The 16056-nt window shown below is 35.1% G+C and overlaps 2 protein-coding genes across 7 annotated transcripts in view; both read right to left on the bottom strand.

The window, feature by feature from the left end:
- The window catches only part of LOC127849542 (interferon-inducible GTPase 1-like), a 34725-nt gene extending 19169 nt beyond the window's left edge, over positions 1-15556 (bottom strand). For 5 of the 6 annotated variants that reach the window (XM_052382179.1, XM_052382174.1, XM_052382176.1 and 2 more), the window contains exons 1-5: positions 15367-15556; positions 15187-15227; positions 10921-11121; positions 9492-9551; positions 8017-8064 (exon numbers count right to left, since the gene is read on the bottom strand). In XM_052382179.1, coding sequence (XP_052238139.1) covers positions 8017-8064; positions 9492-9551; positions 10921-11116 — 304 coding nt within the window. In that variant the 5' untranslated portion in view covers positions 11117-11121; positions 15187-15227; positions 15367-15556. Of the gene's footprint in view, positions 1-8016; positions 8065-9491; positions 9552-10920; positions 11122-15174; positions 15228-15366 lie in introns of all 6 variants that reach the window. The other variant, XM_052382175.1, reaches the window with a different exon arrangement.
- Positions 1-15845, bottom strand: part of LOC127849544 (T-cell-specific guanine nucleotide triphosphate-binding protein 2-like) — a 183452-nt gene extending 167607 nt beyond the window's left edge. The window contains exon 1 of the mRNA XM_052382202.1: positions 15807-15845. The gene's annotated coding sequence lies outside the window, so the exon portion shown is untranslated. The remainder of the gene's footprint in view (positions 1-15806) is intronic.
- Positions 15846-16056: the final 211 nt, after the last annotated feature.

Here is a 16056-nt window from a genome sequence, read left to right as displayed (position 1 = left end):
TTTGATCAGCGTGAACTTTAATAGTTGAGTTGTCTAACTGATTTTTTATTACGTACGTTGAAAGTTTTTGTAGTAAACGGGGTCATTGATTTCGAACTTAATATCTTTCGTATTTTTATTCGCATAATCAGCTTGTCTACGTTTCGATTTTTGAATTTGGGCACATACCTTTTTAAATGATTTGTGTTGTTCTTCTAATATTATTTTATGATAATCTTCACCGTGATATTTACGTCTGGGCTTTAACAAGTTGTCTATTGGAAGAATAGGGTCTCTATTAAAAAGTAAGAAGAACGGTGTGTGCTTCGAAGTCTCGGATGTACAAAATCTCATTGCCGCTAAAGACATGTTTAAATGTACGTCCCATTGTTGTACATTTTCTTGAACCCGTTTTGATAGTATATTATTCATAGTCCCATGTGAACGCTCGTTCATGCCATTAGACGCGGGATGATATATTGTCGTCTTTACGTGGTCAATGTTCATTGATTTTAATGTTTCCGTGAAAGCTGTGCTTGTGAATTCTTTTCCGTTATCAGTTATAATTCTTATAGGACAACTATGACGGCAATAAATCTCGTTCATTAACAGGTGTATTACGCTATCAGACGACTTATCAGGCGAAGCGAAAGCTTCTATGTATCCTGAGAATTGATCTACGAAACATATTATATATCTATTTCCGGAAAGCGTTTTCGGATATGGACCGCATATATCTATGGAAACAACTGAAAACGGAAACGGCGGTATTGAGGTATCTGACGATATGGGAGCTTTAATTGCTTTTAAGTTTCTACTTTGACATATAATGCACTTAGATACATAATCATTCAATTCTTTGAACATTTTAGGCCAGTAATATTTCTCTTTTAGTGTCTGGAAAAGCCTTTGGGACCCAGGATGTCCGTTTTCATCATGGTATTGCTTGACAACTGAATCAGTCAGGTGTTTAGGTACAAACAGCCTGAGAGTAGGTTCCTCATCTACGTTTGATATGTAGTACAGTATGTCATCAACCGTTAAATATCTATCATCTTCACTCTTGTTCTGTTTCCCTAATCTTAATCTAGCTTTAATCTCGGATATACGAGGGTCTTTTTCTTGTTCTATTTGCATATTAAGCCCTGATATGTTATCATTCGACGCTGTGTCGTCGACTGGAAGTGGCCGCGGGGTAATAATATTATCAATTATTTGCCTGTGATCGATATGCGTAGAGTCAATTACATTAATTTCGCGCGTCTGGTTTTGTCCATTTATTTCCGAACTAATCGTCAAATGTTTATCGTTAATATCTAATTCTAGTTCTGTTTGATCGCATTGATTATTCTTTATTTTGGTTTTTGGAGGTCGGCTTAGAAAGTCAGCAATAATATTCTTTTTTCCCGGTATATATTCAATTTTGCAGTTGTAACCCTCTATACTTAAGGCCCATAATTGTATTTTCTTGTTTTGCATCGGACTTTCCAATAAATACTTAAGCGGCTTGTGATCACTCTTTATGACAAATTCAGCATTGTGTAAATAATGGTGCAATTTACTTAGACTGTAAAATATGCTGTAACATTCTTTTTCAATGGTACTATATTTGCATTGTGTGGGGCTTAATCTGTGCGATATGAAAAATATCGGCTTTTCGCCCACATAATCCCCGGTCTCGTTACTGTCGCATTTTTGAGTCAAACAGGCTCCGACGCATTTATCAGATGCATCCGTATACAGAATATAACCTTTTTTTGGATCAGGGTATGAAAGATAAGGGATTTGCGTAAATGAGTCTTTTAATTGTAGGAAACTATCTTCGCATTGTTTTGACCATTTAAATGGGACATTCTTTCTCGTGAGATTAATGAGAGGCTCGACTACTTCTGAATACGACGGACAGAATCTCCTATAAAATCCCGCTGCGCCTAAGATAGATCGTACATCGCGCACGCACTTTGGCCTAGGGAATTGTCGGATCGCTTCCACTTTTAACGGATCCGGCCTTATACCATTTTGATCTATGATGAAGCCTAGGTATCTAGTCTCTCTTTGTAAGAATTGACATTTTGATAGTTTTAGCTTTAGGTTATGTTTACTGAGACTCTGTAGTACTGTATCTACGTGTGATAAATGAGATTGCAAGTCAGGTGAAAATATTAGAATATCGTCAAGATACGCCACAGCGAAGCTCTCACAACCTTTGAGTACTTTATTAGCCAATTCTTGAAATATAGCACCGGCGGAGGAGGCACCGAAGGGCATAACATTAAATTGAAATAGACCCCTGAATCCCGAAGCAAAAGCCGTTTTTTCTCTGTCCTCTTCCTTTATAGGTATTTGCCAATATCCCGATATCAAATCTAAACTGGTGAAATATTTACTTTTACCTAATAACGCCAATATATCATCTATTAATGGTAATGGATAGGCAATTGGTTTTGTAATTTTGTTTAATTGTCTAAAATCAACACAAAACCTTTTCTCGTCTTTATTATCTTTGTTTGAGTCATGGTTATTTTTCTTTTTATCTACTAAAACAATAGGGAAGCTCCACGGACTTCTTGACGGACTTATTATGTTTGCGTCTAGCATTTCGTCGATGGCTTTATCTATGAATACCTTATTGTTTAATGGTGTTCGATACGGCCTTAATTTAATGGGTGGATGATCCCCTGTGTCTATGGTAAATTCTATTGCTGAAGTTTGTGTTAATTCTAAATTATTTCTTGCGAAGAGAGTTCTGTGTTTTAAGAGTATCGGTAGAATATTTTCTTTTTGATTTTCATCTACACGTAAATCTGATAAGATTTCATCTTTAGATAAACCTGATTTCGGCTGATTATTTTTAATAACTTCTTGTACTGAGCATATTTCATTATCATTTACCGATTTTATTCGCCCTATGGCACAGTGTCGTCTAAGCCTTATTGTTTTGTGCGTATTGTTTATAATTAAAATGGGAAATTGTCTATCACGCGTTGTCTTGACGACTGAATTAACAATTGTTAAACCGGGTTCATTATCAAAGAAAGAATTGCTTATTCCATTGAATTCATAATTCGTGTTTGAACGTATGCAGTTTCTTTTAGCTTGAGCAAAGAGTCTATATGCAGTTTGTGGTTTTAACACAGTATGCCTAGTTAATCTCGCTATCGTTGAAAGATGTACATCTTCTTCTAGAGGTACATAACAGTTATCAATCCTCAAACATCCTAAATCAAAGTATAAACGGACACCATTATCTTGTAAAAAGTCTCTTCCTAAAATAACATTTCTATTAACGTTACTTACTACAAAAAACATGTGCTCTTTATATATACTCCCTATTTTGAATCTCAATTTTACACTTCCGTGGACATGTAATGAATTTCCATTTACCGACTTTAGATTTACTTTTTGAAATATCAGTGCGGGTTTTTGTTTTAACATATCATAAGTACGTTTACTCACGATGCTGACTTGAGCGCCCGAGTCTATCAAGCTCCTAAATTGATAACCACCTGTTGAAATAACACAAGAATTTGGACTACCAAACAAAGCGATATTATATGTCTCGACTTTTTCATTCTTACCATAGACCCCTTTTTGGTAAGAATTTCCTAGTTTTTTCGATTAATGTACGTTTTTCTTTGAGTACATTCTCTATTAAAGTGTCCTAATTTACCACAATTCCAACAATCAATTTTATCTTTCCAATTTTTGTCATATTCTTTCTTGCGCCTTTTATCGTTTTGATTTATCGTATGGCCGTTCCGCCCTACCGTATATGCACTTATCTCGCGTTGCCTACGGCGACAGATTTCAATAGAATGACCGTGTTTCTTACAATATGTGCAAACAATAGATGACCTAATATAATCGATACCTGTCTGAATATTATCGGTCGTAATGTTATCAAGTCCATTTATTTGTGATCGTAACTCAAACCTAGCTCTGACACTTTGCTCATGTATAGCGCTTTTTAAAGCATTTGATAACGTTGCATGATTTTCGCGCATTAATTTGAGTCTCAAATAATCGTTTGATAATCCGTCGATAAAAATTTCTACTAACTGTTTTTCTTTATAGTCTAAATTTCCTTCAATATTTTCGTATGCGTCAGTCGCAAGAGATAAAAGTCGCTCAGCGTATATTTGAACATTTTCGTCGGTCTTTTGTTTAGTCGTCTTTAATAATGAGAAAGCGTATTGTGGGTCTTGAATTTCTGCAAATCTTAATTTAAGCTGTTCCTTTAAATCAGTCCATGTCCCTGTCGGATCATCAGTCAAAAAACGATGTATGTAATCACTAACAAGCCCTTTACTAGATTGGTAAGCAACAAATTTTAATTTATTCTCATCTAAATTGGTAAGTGTTCCAAATTTTTCTACATTTTTAATCCAATGTTTAAATTCTTTTGAATTTCCATCAAATGATTGTACCACCTGTGAAATGGTCTGAGTGCTTATGGCCGTTTTAACATCTTTAATTTGTTCATTTAAATTTTGAAATAATTCAGGGATTATTTGATTTGCCATTTTGATACAAGCGTTAGGAAATAAAACAGTCACTCACCGGAAGTTGCAGAATGTGTGCGGTCTGATGTCGTTGTTCCCGGCTCACGGTTGTTGTTACTGGTTACAGAAGTTGCCGAAACGGAGTTTCTTCGCGTTGTTTTCCATGGCTTCGTAATTGTAAGTGGTAGTATTTCTTTGTTCGAATCCTGGTCAAGGCACCATTTAACGTCCTGTGTCCCGTAATCGTTCATAGTTCATAGGTGACACGTAGTTACTAACAATGTTCATTACTCTTAAATTACCAGTGTGTAGCCTATCATTCGATATCTCGTCATGCGCATAATGCCAAGATGACGAGTTTTGCATTAACTACCATTTTCTCGTGCCGCGCATGGGACCAGTCGGTCCCTCTCTATTTATTTTAATTTCTCTGCATAATATAGGATAAAATATTCAACAACACCACATATCAGTTTCTAGTCCAATTTAATGTCTAACATACTTAATATTTTCGGTTATACAAATACAGTCTGATAGCTACATGATCGTATCATTCTCGATCCGTACACCTCCAAGTCTAAACGCTAACCGTCTCGTTTCCCTCTATCATCCGGCCCGTGAAACTCAGTTATGAATTCCATTGGTCAGTGTTCTATGCGTGGCTAACCGTCTCGTTTCCCTCTATCATCCGGCCCGTGAAACTCAGTTATGAATTCCATTGGTCAGTGTTCTATGCGTGGTTGTTTCTTATTGGATACATTACTTAAGATACTGAATCAATGAAGCTCTGGGAACGGGATAAACAAACCACTAAAATATTTACAAGCTTTATCCAACCTTTTGATGAGAGATTTAACTGAATAAACACTATTGCCTGACCAATACAAACATACCTGGCCTTGTGTCAACTATACTATTCTTTAATCTCTCCCTCATCGATAAGCTTATTTGAACATATGTGCACTTTGTGACTGTCATGTTTACTGGCCATTTTGATAAAATTTTCAATATTTTTTATATGAGGTAAATCCATATATTCCACCCATAATTTCTAACCATAATGTGACAATATCAAGGTTCGAGAGTGAAACGGTTCTATTTGGAAATTTCAGGCAAAGAAACAAAATCTTATGAAGAACAATATTAAAATTAGATCTATAAAGCCTTAACACTTTTCGGATGAATTAATAATTTCGTATAATTCACACATTGTCGTTAAATATATACATATACGCCTGCCTGCCTTCCTGCCTGCCTGCCTGCCTGCCCGCCTGTCTGTCTGTCTGTCTGTCTGCCTGTCTGTCTGTCTGTCTGTCTGTCTGTCTGTCTGCCTGCCTGCCTGCCTGCCTGCCTGCCTGCCTGCCTGCCTGCCTGCCTGCCTGCCTGCCTGCCTGCCTGCCTGCCTGCCTGCCTGCCTGCCTGCCTGCCTGCCTGTCTGTCTGTCTGTCTGTCTGTCTGTCTGTCTGTCTGTCTGTCTGTCTGTCTGTCTGTCTGTCTGTCTGTCTGTCTGTCTGTCTGTCTGTCTGTCTGTCTGTCTGTCTGTCTGTCTGTCTGTCTGTCTGTCTGTCTGTCTGTCGCAATCGACGTAACGAAGCAACGCAGTCACTTATTTTAATGTTTTTTTTGCGCCACTTCATATGCGTTAATGACAAACACGAGCATGTTTTGATATTTTTAAGTTGTAATAACAGTCACACATAACGCTTAAAAACGGGATATATTGGAACGTTAATCTGCTTCTCTTTGAACTGATTGCAATATGGCGACGGGAAGAGATGAGAGTAATAGTGGATAAATAAGGCAGTTAAACAACAGAAAACAAGAGACAACTGAAATCGCATTTTATAGATAGTTAAAAAAAACTAAATAGAAATAACACATCTTTAATGCACCAATAAAAACTTATAGAACAGAAAACAATCATATATCGCTGCACTTTATTAACGTCAATTCGTCCTATTATTTTAAAACTGTTTAATTAAAAGCGTTCATTATTCAATGATGGGCTATTATTAACCACTGAAGTATAAACTCACAGTTGATTAAAACTGTCCAAAATTGACAAGTGCACGATGTATATGAATTCACATCTTAAATGCACCGTTTCATGCCTGGCCGTGCCTTATTAGCATAGCTATTACTAATTCACATATTGCTAGCGGAGCAGCTGACTAAATCAGATCCCACTTTCAGAGCTACCAACTGATTCAAGTATAATTTTAAGAGCTTCAAACTGGTTCAAATCTCATTTGCATAGCTACCAATTGATTCAAATCTGTCTTCCATGATTACTAATTGAAAAGCAGACGTACCAACTGATTTAAAGCTCACTAGCACATCTACCAACTGATTCAAATTTCAGTTGCAGAGTTACCAAGTAATTCACATCTCACAAGAAAAGTTACCATCTATTTCACATCTCACTATCAGATTAACCCACTTGTTATCAGAAGAAAAGGATACCAGTTCGCATCTTATGATTTATGCATTGTAATAAAACCTAATATCAGTAATAAATTTCATCTATATCATGTTACCATATACATGAGAAAACGCGTTGCTTCTGTTTATAATACAAAAGTCACCCCAAACCTCCACAGTGCTTATATCTCATATGTTAACGTTAACTAATGCCTGTTTGTAACATTTACTAAGTTATGGCATAGAATTCGATACACGTATATTATTAACAATTACTGGTGTATCGTAATTGCTCTAAGTTTTCGGACACTCAGCAAAAAATAATTATTTTTCATGACTTTTAATGGCATACGGGTTTTGGTCCATAATTAATGTCTCTTAATTTTCGGACAGTATATCTTACCGCGCGTTTCTACAGACTTCGGCCCTGTTTTCACTTATCTTGTGACACTTCGATCATTGATTTTTACAACCGGAATAAGGTAATAAAACCGGGCAAATGAATTCCTCAGGGCAATGGACCTTTACATTCGCGTAATAGGGTAAATAACTATATATACCGGTAGAAAGTAATGGGTCGAACCCAACAGCATTTGAAACAGTGTCGTCCTATTAAGGAAGCATAATGTTTTCTGTTTTTAATTTGTTGTTCTATATCATTTCAGGCAAGAGTCACCAAAGCTGTGAAGTTGTATTTATTTTTTGTAAGCAGAAACAGAAGAATTAATCACAAGAATATTATTGTACATTGCTTTATTACATTTAATCCAAATTAATTATAATTTTTGAACCCCTTAATTTTTGTCGCTACATTTTCGGACACCTGTAATTTTTGAATATTTTTCGTATCAAAAACTAAGAGTAATTACGGTAAGTTCCGATGCTTCTAAAATTATAATAGTACTAGTGACTGGATATAAAATCGATCATTATCACGAGGTAAGTTATATCTTGATGTATGTATTTGATATATGTTAGGAACCTGACTTTTGTTAAGAAACGAAACGAATTATATTTATTTGAACGCAAAAAGCACCAGAAAAGACTACCAAGCTAAAATATAGCATTAAAATTTAACAACAATACAACGTTCACTTAAAACTTCTATGCATACCTGCATCCTGTATTGGATCGTCCACACAATCAGACACAATGTCATTATCTGTAATCAAAGTTTTTCATACAGTTCTCTCTTATGTTTTGAGGGCATCAACAGTTGTGTGCCTTTTGCTTGGTTGTTTTTGTGAAATGGCCAATTTAATACCATCGCCATATATAACGTATTTATAAAGGACTTTTTTCTAAGAGACTTAACACGGTCGTATATAAAAGTAAACACACGAACATCGCTTTTGGACAATTAAACAACTTTTGGGTACATCGAACAAAGGTTAATGTTAATGTTTATGCAGCACAAAAACGATGGCCAGAGCGATTGATCTTTAAAAGTTCGTTAAGTGTAGTATTTATGTATATGTATATATTAATACTGAAGATTATTAACTTTACATGTATTAACATTTTAATACAATTGGCAGTGAATTTATGCAGTTACAACTATTAATATTCCAACATTCAATAATTAAATGACTGGTGATATCACGTTAAATCTACATGCGCTTCACATTTCGAAGTGATTGACTGTTTACAGACTGCCTACCCTTAGACTATAATTTTTATATGTTTATTTTTTTAATATCCAATGAAAGTTGTATGATTTTTTTTAAATAAACGTGCTAAAAAATAAACGCTCACATGACAACTTAAAACGTATTATCATGCGCATACCTTTTTTATGACTGCAGTTGTGCAAACGTAGGTCAATGCAAACAATTATGTACCTTATGCTATATTTCTCTTCTGTAAACATTGATAGATAATAAATATATATATTGCATTTCCATCTGCATATCCTTATGAAAGTTATGCCCGTGCGTTGTGCATAAGCTTTTGTTAAGAGCATATTTTCAAGCGCGATTATGGGACAATTTTGATGCATCGCTAATGAACACAGCAACGAAACAAAACGATACAAAACATAGTATAATGATTTAGAGGAATTAGACGTTGTTTTGTGTTAAGATGATGCTTGTATTGAACTTATCGGCTGTGGATGTGGCGCTACGTGCAAACATATTCACTGCACATGTTTACATGCATCATTGAAATGCACTACCGCCTTTGGATGATGACGTCGATTATGAAAACTTAGTTGAGTGCTGACGTATATAGCTTAATATAAGTATAAAAATTAGACACAATATTAAGAACTATATGTATATGTGTTACTTAACATATGTACACTATGCTAATTTTTTTAATACTTACACCAATAGTATCACTGTTTGATATCTAATGAACTAAAGTATATTAGTGCATCTTTATTTAAATTAATAAGTTTTAATTTTATTTTTTCATTTTATTGACCATTGACCGTTAAAATGTGACGTGAGTATTCATAATTCTGTAGTTTGATGAATAGGTTTGATCAAATAAGTTACAGGCAGTCGAGTATATAAATAACGTAATCAACAACTGTCAAAATATTCATGATTTAACAGTTGAGAAAAACTGAAAACCGGACTATACCTGCGTTGACGAGTGGCTGTCTCTCCGTTAGCGGTGTTTCGATGCATGCTGGTCCAATACCTGAATTAAAAATGGTAAGCAAACTGAAACACGATCCCTAACCAGATGGGATATGTGATAAAAAACACAAAGCGCCTTACCGCCAAATAGCGGAAACGGAAAAACGAAAATAGCAATGGCAAGTTATTTTAGTGTATATTTTAATGATCGCACAAAGCAGATATACATAAACGAATGCCAGAAACACGGTATCTGTCATAAATAATTGCAAAATATAACTGATAAATGCGTGTATTGAATACAGATTTAACATTTGTATTTCCTTTATTACAATCCATGTAAGATTTATGCCAACCATTAAACATGGTCATAATCTTTAAATTACCCCATTATTGTAATTTATAGTTCTTGGGTATGCGCATTATTTCTTTAAGTTTGTACCACAATTTACATTTGCTTTTTGTTTAAATTATTTGTCTACGGAATCATTTTTAGATGATTCTTTGGTACCAGTAACCAATAACCCTGTCTGGAAGATCATATGAGACGTTGAAAGAATCCTTTCTAGATTCTGTTTAAATATATACTTTATTTAATCTCTAGTTATTGTTTACACAAAATATTCTATTAAAACGAGACTTTATTATTAATGACGCTAATAACATCAACGAATTAGTTATTGATTTGCTACCTGAAAGGAGCATATCAACGAATAATATGGTATTTTATTTTAAAAGAAAACATTATCTTCAAAAAGTAAGTATAAAATAGTTGGCTTACACATTTATTCTCGTTTTTATAAACGCTTCTTTTTAAATAAATATACAATTTACAATCAAAAAGTTTCCCAGGGGATACTTGTTATGATCGCTGAAAATCAATAGTTCATAAGGTATACGCATGCGAGCAATCGATAACGGCCGAGCAGTGAAGTTAAATATGTTATATATAATATGTTTGTAGGCCGAGTAAGAGTCATACTTGAGACGTGTGTCGAAAAATTATGTTTGGCATTGTATACACAATTTTAAATGATTGTATTGGTACAAAATTGCGACTAGTTAATGATCTACTTGTAAAAATGGTAAATTCATTCTTTTTCAATATTTTGAGTGGAAATACCGTCGATATGCCTCTTTAAAATGTGCCTGACATGAAAAAATAACGTAGTTTACACATTTTAATATAAGAAAACTAAAAACAATTATTGATACAACATTTCGACTAGATGACTGTTTGTTTGAAAGGTGGTAAATCACTTTTTTCAACTTCGCAATATTTATAGTGGAGATACCGTAAATTTGCACTTACTGAAAACTAAAGTAGTTATCCAATTTTTATATAAGCAATTACAACCATCAATGTTCGATCTACTTGAACAATTCACATAAGTAAGATTGTTGTTATTTGTTTTCGATGAAATACCTACTATCGCTGTGTAGAGGATCGACTTTGATAATATCTGTTAGGGAATGAGGGCGCTCTGTTAAGTTGCTTGTGGTCGATGGCTTGCATGATAGACGTTCAAGCCTGGTCTCACAATGCGGGCAGCATTTCCATGTGGACTTAACTTCTTCCTTACAAGATGGGCATCGTATATCAATCGTCTCCGACTTAGAAGCCATTGGTCCTTCAAGACGAAAATAAATTTCTAGACCAACAAGAATCTCCTATTTACTTTAATTTCTTATTTCACACCAAAATAAGTCTATTTACTGGATCAGAAAACACAATTTATCAAATCAAAATACAAGTTATCAAACCGAAAGTAAAGCAAAGGGAATTTTTGTGATGAGCTCAGACGGACGGACGGACGGACGGACGAACGGATGGATGAGTTAGTTGGGCAAGATTTTGCGTTCAGACGGACAGAAGGATGACTTGATGGAGATATTGATATATTTCGACATATGTATCATAGTATTGTATACATATAGCAAATTAATATATAGGTAAATGTAACACAATGCATCTAAACTATACAAATTAGAGAGGTTAACTAGATATGGGATAAAGATATCCATGACATAGCTACTAATAAAAAGGATAACACAAAACGAGCAATAACTTATTTCCAGTGTGGTCCTTGTTAATTGGTCGATTTCTATCATAAAATTATGTAACCCATATATTATTTTAAGAGTTTAAAAAAATATACATATCACAGATATATCAAGAAATCAAATCATCTATGAGCTAGATGGCAAATAGAATTATAACAAATTAGCAACAAGCGAACTCTAGAAAATCTAGCAGGATATAAGTTTTTGCTTTAATGCAAATTATTGGGCGATATAAAATGGTTCGAAGGCTAACCGAACCTCACGCTTACCTCAAATGTTCTTATTACTTGACGCAACACCATTAATACAATGAACATGCCCCAATAGGATTAGAAGAAAAGACAATGTCTAACATAGTTCTTCTCTCTATACAAATACTTTATTTTTAATGATGACACAATAATAACAGCTGGAAATTCTATCGTTTTCTGAATGCAATACGGCTTCAGTTTTGTTCGGCGAATATACGACCATGAATAGACTGGTATAATAAGCGAACAGGTGTATGTGTGCATTTATGTCAGCAATAATGTCATGTATATACACTAGAAACATACGTGATCCTAAAAAGAACCTTGAGAGAGAACCTCACCCTGCTGTGGAACGGTCAATGGACAGCACCGGACTGACCGGAGTTTATTTTAAACAGACCCGATTCGGGTTAAGATTAAAAAAAAGATTGTTTCGTACATTGAACTACTTGAGACAATGAACTTGGTGCGGTAAATAATATGCATTGCAAAACAGTACATAAATAACTCAAGAATGAACACAATTATGCTTTTAAGTGATAGTTCTTGATGACCACCTTAAAATATGGAAGATTGTTCATGTTTGTAATGTTTATTAAAAGGTTTGCTCATCTCTTTTGTTAACTGATAACCATTGAAGAGATTAAAATTGTTCGTGACTAACATGAAGCCGCGGATCAAGTAAGATAATAAATCTTATTCGCATAATAATTGACTGAACAAGTAGATACAATTCTGTACCATCACAGAATAGAGCAGAATATTTACAGACCAGATTATTTAAAAAATTGTATCATTACAAGCCGATTGTTTTACAAAATTAGAATAAAACGGCACTTGGGGTGAAATATATTAGATTTTTACATGTATACATTACTACTATGAATATATTCATAAAATATATTCGATTGGTACAAAACAAACATTCTTAACGTTTGTAAATTATTTTAAACAAGATGGCCTTCGCTCACCTGAGATAACAAGATATTATTGGGACAAATCTTCTGACCAAGTTGCATGAAGATCGGAAAATAAATGTTGCCTCTAGAGTGTTAACAAGGTTTTACTATATCCATATAAGGAAAAATGCCCCGCCCCCTGGCAGCCATGTTTTTTACCAACCAGCAGCATTTTTGAACTCGTCCAAGATATTATTGGGATGAATCTTCTGACCGAGTTTCATGAAGATCGGACAATAAATGTAGCCTCTAGAGTGTTAACAAGATTTTACTATAGCCATAAATAGCCATATAAGAAAAATGCCCCGCCCCTTGGTAGCCATGTTTTTCAAGCAAACTTAAACATTTTCGAACTCATCCAAGATATCAATAAGACAAATCTTCTGACCATATTTCATGAAGATTGGAAATAAATGTGGCCTCTAGAGTGTTAACAAGGTTTTACAATAGCCATATAAGGAAAAATGCCCCGCCCCCTGGCGGCCATATTTTTCAACCAAAGGGCATCATTTTTTAACTCGTTCAAGATATTATTGAGATGAATCTTCCGAAAAAGTCTCATGTAGATTGGTCAATAAACGTGGCATCTAGAGTGTTAACAAGATTTTACAATAGCCATATATAGTCATCATATAAGGAAAAATGCCCCGCCCCTTGGCAGCCATGTTTTCCAAGCAAAGGTTACCATTTTTGAACTCATTCAAGATATTATTGGGACAAATCTTCTGAGCAAGTTTCATGAAGATCGGAAAATAAATGTGGCATCTAGAGTGTTAACAACGTTTTACAAAAGCCATATAAGGAAAAATGCCCCGCCCCTGGCGGCCATGTTTTTCAACCAACCGGCATCATTTTCAAACCCGTCCAAGATATTATTGGGATGAATTTTCTGACAAAGTTTCATGAAGATCAGACAATTAATGTAGCCTCTAGAGTATTAACAAGATTTTACTATAGCCATTTATAGCCATATAAGGAAAAATGCCCCGCCCCTTGGTAGCCATGTTTTTAAAGCAAACGTAACCATTTTCAAACTCATCCAAGATATCATTGAGACCAATCTTCTGACCAAAGTTCATGAAGATTGGACAATAAATGTGGCCTCTAGAGAGTTAACAAGGCAAATGTTGACGGCTCACGACGAACGACGGACAAAAAGCGATCACAAAAGCACAATGAGCACGTTGTGCTCAGGTGAGCTAAAAAGCAATATATGGAAAAATGCTCTGCCCTCTGGCGGCCATGTTTTTCAACAGACCGGAACCATGTTCGAACTCATCCAAGATATCATATGAACAAATGTTCTAATCAAGTTTCATGACGATTCGACAATATATGTGACATCTATAGTGTTTTACTATAGCAATATTTTGAAAAATGCCCCGAGCCTGGCGGCCATGTTTTTCAACCAACCGGAACCATTTTATCTACTCGTCCAAGATATCATTTAGACAAATATTCTGACTAAGTTTTATAAAGATCGAACAATAAATGTGGCCTCTAGAATGTTAACAAGGTTTTACTAAAGCCATATAAGGAAAAATGCCCCGCCCCATGACGGCCATGTTTTTCAACAAACCAGAACCATTTTTAAAACTCATCATTGGGACGAATCTTCTGACCAAGTTTCAATAAGACTTGACATTAAATGTTGTCTTTAGACTGTTACAAAGGTTTTACTAAAGCCATAAAAGGAAAACACCCGCCCCGGGCGGCCATGTTTTTCAACCAACCGGAACCATTTTCGATCTCGTCCAAGATATCATTGGGACAAATTTTCTGACCAAGTTTCATGAAGATTGGAAATAAATATGACCTCTAGAGTGTTAACAAGGCATATGTTGACGCCGCACGACGCAAGACGACCACAAAAGCTCATCATGAGCATATTGTGTTCAGCAGGGGTGAGCCAAAAAACAAAAATTAGTGAAAGCGTACACTCGGAGAAAAAAGAACTAAACCCCTAGTTACAGTTACACTGCGATAAGAACAACCATGTGAACCCTTTTTGTTTTTATGACATGTATGTATTGTTATGTTGTATATTGCATATTTTATTTAACACATCTTTAATTAAGATAACTTTGTAAGCGACCTGTAGGTCCATCCTGCTTGGTGCTTTACCACTATTGTTAAATGCACCATCCACAATAATTAACAAGTGTTCCTCGGTCGGAGACATATGCACCCCAAACGTGACCTTAACCTTCGACCTAGTGACCTGAAAATCGATATGGGTCATCTGCCAGTCATGATCAATGTACCTATGAAGTTTCATGATCCTAGGCCTAAGCGTTCTTGAGTTATCATCCGGAAACCATTTCGGACAGACGGACCGACCGACATGTGCAAAACAATATACCCCCTCTTCTTCGAAGGGGGTGGGGGGCATAATAAATAACTTACTTACTATCTTACTTACTTTCTTCAAATGTTGGACACTTTCCCTCCCGGATTTATGCCCTGTCGATACAATATGCATATAAGTAAAATTCATACGGGATTACAAACGGGGAAAACTCACACATTATATAACCATAGGAAAACACGAAATGACAATTGAACGACAACAAGATGATATGAAAGTATATTCATCACTAACCTGGTGTTCTCTTTCACAGTGTCATCATTCGTGTATGTCTATAAAATACACCAGCTTATATCGAGTCGAAAATAAATGTACATTCCATTCAGATAAAATGGTTACTATGAATTGATAAATTATATCATCACTATCAAAAAGACGTATAGCAAGATACGTGAAATAATTCTTAACATTAGTTTCGCTTCAACACAAGTTATCAGCTTTAGATAAATAATCATTTGTCACATGACTAACATGTCGTACAAAGTGTATCGATCGAAATACGCATGTACACTTATGAGGTTAACGTGATAAAGACCGTTGTTTTGAAACCAATCCCCTGAACGCTTTATGTTAATTCTTTTTTGTTATACCATTCGGAGGAAATTGCGCGACGTTACAAAAAAACGGCATTGTGAATTGACCCTCGAAAAGAAAAAAGTCGAGTCTTGCATTACCTCGCAATTAGAAGAAATATCTATCCAAGAAACAATCTCGTGACGCTGGTACTATTAATCTTTTCCGCTGGGCAATTTCCGTTCTGTGCAACAAGAAAAGCTCGGGTGATCTACGAAGGAAGATAATATAGAAAGTAAATGTCGATATGGGAAAATGTGTTATAAGAATACATATGATTAGTACTATAGATAGGAGCATCGATTATATTAAATCAACGGTCAAGAGTAGCCCCGAACAAATAACTATATA

Source organism: Dreissena polymorpha, chromosome 11, assembly GCF_020536995.1.
Source record: "Dreissena polymorpha isolate Duluth1 chromosome 11, UMN_Dpol_1.0, whole genome shotgun sequence".
Classification (NCBI taxonomy): domain Eukaryota; kingdom Metazoa; phylum Mollusca; class Bivalvia; order Myida; family Dreissenidae; genus Dreissena; species Dreissena polymorpha.
This window is presented reverse-complemented; position numbering and strand designations above follow the sequence as displayed.